Source organism: Camelina sativa, chromosome 12, assembly GCF_000633955.1.
Source record: "Camelina sativa cultivar DH55 chromosome 12, Cs, whole genome shotgun sequence".
Classification (NCBI taxonomy): Eukaryota; Viridiplantae; Streptophyta; class Magnoliopsida; order Brassicales; family Brassicaceae; genus Camelina; species Camelina sativa.
Window position 1 is genome coordinate 27,376,988 of NC_025696.1, and position 6,586 is coordinate 27,383,573.

General features: G+C 34.3%; 1 protein-coding gene across 1 annotated transcript; it reads right to left on the bottom strand.

Annotated features, from left to right (window-relative positions):
• Nucleotides 5,016–6,533, bottom strand: LOC104733923 (uridine kinase-like protein 1, chloroplastic). The gene is made up of 7 exons (XM_010453448.2): nt 6,440–6,533; nt 6,295–6,355; nt 6,054–6,114; nt 5,822–5,915; nt 5,680–5,752; nt 5,497–5,579; nt 5,016–5,389 (listed from the first exon to the last, which is right to left on the bottom strand). Exons 1-7 carry the CDS (start codon nt 6,512–6,514, stop codon nt 5,234–5,236), a joined length of 603 nt encoding a protein of 200 aa, XP_010451750.2. The 5' UTR covers nt 6,515–6,533; the 3' UTR covers nt 5,016–5,233.

A 6,586-nucleotide genomic window follows, 5' to 3' on the forward strand; every position in this document is an offset into this window, starting at 1 on the left:
ATGGACACAAGGTCGTTTGTAGCAAATTTGTAGCTTAATTGCTACAACTTCTCACAACCGGTATTTAGCAACTAACCTATAGGCGCAAACACAATTTCGAAACAATTTTGTAGCAACTCAGATTTTGTTACAAATATTAATGCATAGCTACTATATTCTTCGTAACTATACAACACGAAAACTGTAATGCTAGGATTTTATGCTAATAACTTGTTGCGAACAAAAAAGTTTATGAATTGTGATATCAATAAGTGATGAGATATGTATGTTTGAGGAGAGATATACAAATACAGTTAAGGTTCGACTTGGGAAAACCAATTTTTTAAAAACTTTTAGACCATTTATACATATTGGAAATTAATGGCTATCCATATGATATACATACTATTTCACTACGATTTCCAACACAAATCACTAATTTTTACGTATATATGCCTCATGATAGTATAGCGGATTAGACATAGATAATTTGGGTTAAGTTGGTGCTAAGTATTCGATAAATTTTATTTTATTTAATAACTAGGTTATATCCTGCGCATGCCGCGGGAGGTTAAAAAAATGATAAAATGAAAATTAACTATGATATTCAATATTAATTTAAGTTGTTCATATAAGCTAACACATAAACTAAAATATTAAATGCGAGAAACAAAATTATTCTCTATAAAATCATATGAAGTGCAAGCAAAACTTTAAAGTACAATTTCCAAAGATTAATTTTACTTTTAAGTCTCTTTTTTAAATTGCCCTCATTTTAATTTATATTACTTGATTTAGTTATAATTGTTTCATCTTTGTAGTAAAAGCTAGATAGAAAATAGAATATTATATTGTTTTTTTTATAGATAAATTCTTTTGAAGTACATATTTGAATAAAATAAAAAATAGCTTAATGATTTTTATGTAATTATATGTTTAATCAGAAACTAAATATAATGATGAGTATTCTTAAAAAATGTATTACACTTTTGTTAGAGGTAAGAGAGAGTTAAGAAAATTTGATTTGGTATTTCATAATTATATTACAAAATTTTCTTTTTTGATTTGGTATTTCATAATTATATTACAAAATTTTCTTTCCTTAGAAGTTAGAACATTACATATTTTTAAGAATCAAATAAATATATATATGAATGTGTAAGAAATAATCTAACATCTAAAGTAAAGAAAGAAGTACATAAAAGCAAGAAGAAATAAAATGGAGAAAAATGTAAAATATATTATTAAACTCTTACAAGACATTAAAAACAAAAAAGCAAAGAAAATATTTAGGATTTGAGATATGATGGAGAAGGATGTGAGTATGATTATTTATAGGATAAGAAGTGATGGAAGTTACATTTCTCAAAAATTAAATTAGAGGAGTATAATTATAATTGATATGGTACTTAACTGAAAGTGAATGGAGAAAACAAACAGTCAATTCACAATTTATGTAATTTATGTTACAATTTAGTACTAAAGTGTATATTTAAAGTATGCATTAATGTATATGATTAAATATGTTGTATTTTAGGTTTAATTAAAAATAAATATTATATGTTTAAGACACTAAATGGACCAGTAAGGAGAGAGTAACTGAAATTAAAAATATTATATAATATTCATTATATATTTAGGTAAGAAAATATTAAAAAGAGACCACAAAATAAATTTATAAGAAAATTACATGACAATATGTCAAATTTCACAAACAAATTAAATATGAAAATAACTTATATATTTTTAAATTAGATTATAATAATCAAAAATAGAAGAGTGTATTTCTCAATTACCCACATATCATTGTTACGTTTTTTAACGATGTTAACATAATCTTTTTACATATGACACATTTCAAAAACAAATTAAATATGAAAATAACTTATATATTTTTAAATTAGATTATAATAATCAAAAATAGAAGAGTGTATTTCTCAATTACCCACATATCATTGTTACGATTTTTAACGATGTTAACATAACCTTTTTACAAACGAAATATTGATTTAAGATCTCCGTTGTTGATCAACGAAACACCATGAAAACGGAGGTGAGATTAATTAGGGTTTCTAGCGGTAATTGAATAAATAAGAGGGGAGGGGTGGGGAAGAGAGAGAGAGAGGCGAGAAAGAGGAGAAGAGGGAACTGTGAGATATCGTCGGTTTTGCTTTGGGAAGTCGAGATATTTTTGTAGCTCATTAACCATTTAGAACCTATTAATAATTAACTTAAACATGAGATAAACAAAAAAAAACCCCAAAAGATTCAGAGGTGCTACGTGGCAGATAGATAGAGCTTCATTAGGGGGTGTAAGCCTACTTTATTATATTAGACTAGATGAATACCTGCGCACTGCGCGGATTATCTTTTAGCGATATGAATAATTACATTTTCACTGTCATATCAGATCATATATTGAGTAGTCAAAAAGGAAAGTACAAACCATGGTGATCAATATCATGTGACTAAAAATTTGGAGTAGCCACCACACACGATTGAATTTTCTTTTTCTCTGGCATTGTGACAGTAAAAAAAAAAAACTGTAGTAAATTTGGCCAATTCCCAAGTCTTATAATATATTCTACCTCTTAAGAATCAAACACAAAATAACCAATTTCTTCTTATTCTATAGTAAAATTACATTTAACAACACACATACCCGCCTTAGATACATAAAATATAAATTTAGAAACAACATCACTCAAAGACAAAATCCTTATGGTAAAGTATTAGTGATAAGATTAGAATATATTCGGTTTTGAGCCTTAAGCAGGCTCTGAGATGTTGGTTTGGAAAGTTATCTCAAGCGCTTCTACGATTTGGTTTTGAACAAAATTACTCAGATTACTCTATGTTTACTCTTTTCAAGGGTGCCTCCACTGTTTTTGTTTTGTTCTATGTCGATGACCTTATTATAGGTGGTGATGACACTGCTCTTATCGCCGAATTCAAATCCTATCTTAGTCAATGTTTTCACATGAAGGACTTGGGGCCATTAAAATACTTCTAGGGTATTGATGTATCTCGAAGCAACGCTGACATCTATTTGTCCCAGCGTAACTATGCAATGGATATTATCACTGAATGTGGACTTCTTGGTTGTAAACCAGACATCTCTCTGATGGACCAACATCATAACCTTGCGCGACTTGACGGTGACTTCTACTCTGATCCTCAGGCGTATATACGATTGATTGGTCGTCTTGTTTACTTGTTTGTGACGCGTCCTGAGTTGAGTTTTTGTGTTCATCTCCTTGCGCAATTTCTCAAAGAACCTCGTCAAAAACATTGAGACGCTGCTCTAAAGGCTCTCCGGATCAAGGTCTTTTCCTCAGTTCAGATTCTGATCTCTCTGTTTCTGCTTATTGTGATTCGGATTATTCTACTTGTCCGCTTACTCGACGCTCGTTGTCTGGTTACGTCATCATGCTCGAAGATTCGCTGGTCTCCTGGAAGACAAAGAAGCAAGATACAGTCTCACGTTCTTCCGCTGAGGCAGAGTATCGGTCAATGGCATGGACGTATCAAGAAATACTTTGGACAAGAAAGCTTCTCACTTCTCTTGGGATCACTCAGTCGCGACCTATTCCTCTGTATTGTGATAATCAAGCGACCATTCACATCTCTCGGAATGCCGACTTCCACGAACGCACAAAGCATGTCGAAAACGACTGTCACTTTGTTCGTGACGGTGTTCAGGCACGCATTATTTCAACAGAAAAGATCTCGACAACTAATCAGGTGGTTGACTTCCTCAAGAAGGCATTGGGTCGTCCTCAACTATAATATCTTCTTGGCAAGCTGGGCATTTGAGACCTTCATGCACCACCTTGAGGGGGAGTATTAGTAATAAAATTAGAATAGATTAGATCTTACCAATAGTATCTTCAATGTTGATATGTATGTATAAACTAGAGATATGTCTCTATCCCTAGATTCTCAATTCTAGCTCTGTATAAATACTAGACTTTGGCTCATCGTGAATAATAACTGAAACTTCATAAAGTAACATGGTATCAGAGCCAATATCGATCTGAGCCTAAATTTTTCTCTTCTCTCTTTCTCCAAAGCGTTTTTTTCTTCTCTTTACTCGTTTTCTTTTCTCTTGAAAACATGAGTGAATCGGAGAGTAGTGTTGCTGGTGGGGTTACCACTACTGCTACATCAACTGCTGCTCTTGTCTCCCCTTACTTCTTGCATCCATCTGACCATACTGGACAAGTTCAAACCCTGATTCTGCTTAATGGATCCAACTATGAACGCTGGTCCAAGTTAATGATGAACTCGCTTCGTACCAAACAGAAGCTTGGCTTCATTAATGGATCTCTCAAACGACCGTCCTCTGATGAAGATGAAGCCGAAAAGTGGGACATGGTCAACGCCATGATTATTGGGTGGATCTACAGTAGCGTCGAACCTAAGCTTCGCCCCTCCATTTCTCTGGTGGACAACGCGAAGACTATGTGGGCTGGTCTTCAACGCCGGTTTTTTGTTAGTGACGATACCAGAATCCATCAACTTCATGCTGACAACATGACATGCAAACAAGGAGGTGACTCTGTTGAAGACTATTTTGGTAAGCTCAAGGTTTTATGGGATGATCTTGCTGACTTCGACAAAGGTTTCTCTTGTTGTTGCTTCCACTGTTAGGTTTTCTCACAATTCAGGTGGCACATCCTCGCCCAATCCTCTTCACTTAGGCATTTCCGTAGTTGTGATATATGGAAAACCTTATGAAAGAGCTTTGATGGTAACTCTAGTTTGTACGCCACCACGTCTATTCGATGGATTTTAAAAAGTCTCATGAAATCCACTGTTATTGAACTGATGATTTAAAAATCTACTTTAAAATCCACTGTTATTCAAAACAGTTTGTGGATTTGGATATTAATAAGTTTTTGGGATTCTAGAGGATTTGAGAGGATTTGTTTAGTTAAAAATACAGAAATCCAAATCTTATGGTTTTAGGTGGGATTTGAAAAAATTTTACCATAAATCATATCAACTTCCCTAAAATCTATCAAAATTCCAAATTTCCTAAATCCCATAGAATTCTCCAAAATCATTGTTTCAATACACCCCCCTTAATCTCTCTTTCAAAAATAACTAATAACACAAGCTTGTGTAGGTTCTTTTGAGACGAGACATACAAGTTCCTCTAGTGTCTCTCTAGTCATAAATTTAAGCTAAAATAGGACCAGCAACCAATGCGTCTGTTTTTTTGCTCGAAGCGGTCAGTGTTGAGTGGTGACTACTGATCTTCCTCGTCGGTGCCGAAGTAAAGATCGCCAAACTCGCCTAAGCCCGGTATAACTCGGAACTCTTGGTTCAGACCCTGGTCTATTTCAGAGGTAACTATCTTCAATGCTGGAAAACGTTTGCAGACACAGTGGATTCCCTCCGGCGCCTGTCAAAAAGCAAGGCCATCAGCCATCATGAGAGACAGAGAGATCTTTAGCTTCTATATTCACGGAGAAAGAGAAAAAGAGATCGATCTTTAGCTTTTGCACTCACCGAGATAAGGTTGAGGAATATAATGTGAGATTCAGGTACTCCTTTCTGTATGAGTAATTCAATGGCTTGATTTGCAGAGTTACCTTTAAGAACAAGCAATGACAAAAGAGACTGGTTAAGAGAAACAAAAATCCATCAATAAGACTAGAATAAATGCGTGCAATGTAAAGAGACTGGTGGTACCTGTGGCTAAGACAGGGTCTAGAAGCAGGACATGGCGTTCAGAGATGTCGTGAGGAAGCTTCTCATAGATAAGCTGATTTAAACGAGAAGAGAAACTTAAATATTCTTGTTAATAAAAAGAGCAGAGTATTAATTAGCAGACCTGTTTTCCATTGTCGCCATCACGGTGGATGAGAATTTTCCCTATTTTAATTCCTTTGCAACAAGCCCGTAATGCATTTTCCATGCTTTCACCACTAAGAAAAACATACAAACCAGAAAAATCTTAGGAGAGATATTACTGAGTCATGCCTTCCATGATGTAAAACAGTTGGAAGAATAAGCATCTTATCATTATCAAACTTAACTAAATAGAATACCTTTCAAAGGCTCACCTTCGAATAATTGAGACCCCACAAAGTTTCTTGCAGAAATCAACACCGGTATATACAGCTCCTGGTGTGGAAAAGATCAGAAGTTTAAACAACTTAAATGAGAGCTAACTCTAAATAATCTGTGTGGTATCGGTAAAGGCACAAACAAAAAAACTTGTAGAACCACATTGAAGGAGATGGACATCTGATAACCTAGTAATATAACAAAGTGTATACAGTATTGCTACAGGTCATGCATTACCTGTTGGAGTAAATACTTGTTTCTCAGTGAATGGCAAATGACCAAGACCATGCTCCACGACCTGAAATGAAACCGATATTAGTTAACAAAAGGAAGCCTGAAAGCTAAGTGACGTTGAAAGAGAAGACACAAGGCAGAGAAATACCAGACGAATGAGTCGATCTGAATAGAATACAAAATCATGCTTTGATATGTCCTTCTCCCGAATAAGTGTATGCATGCCTCTTATCTGCAATCATGATCCTAGAGTGAAACCATTTATACAAACACATACCATCAAAATCAAGTATCA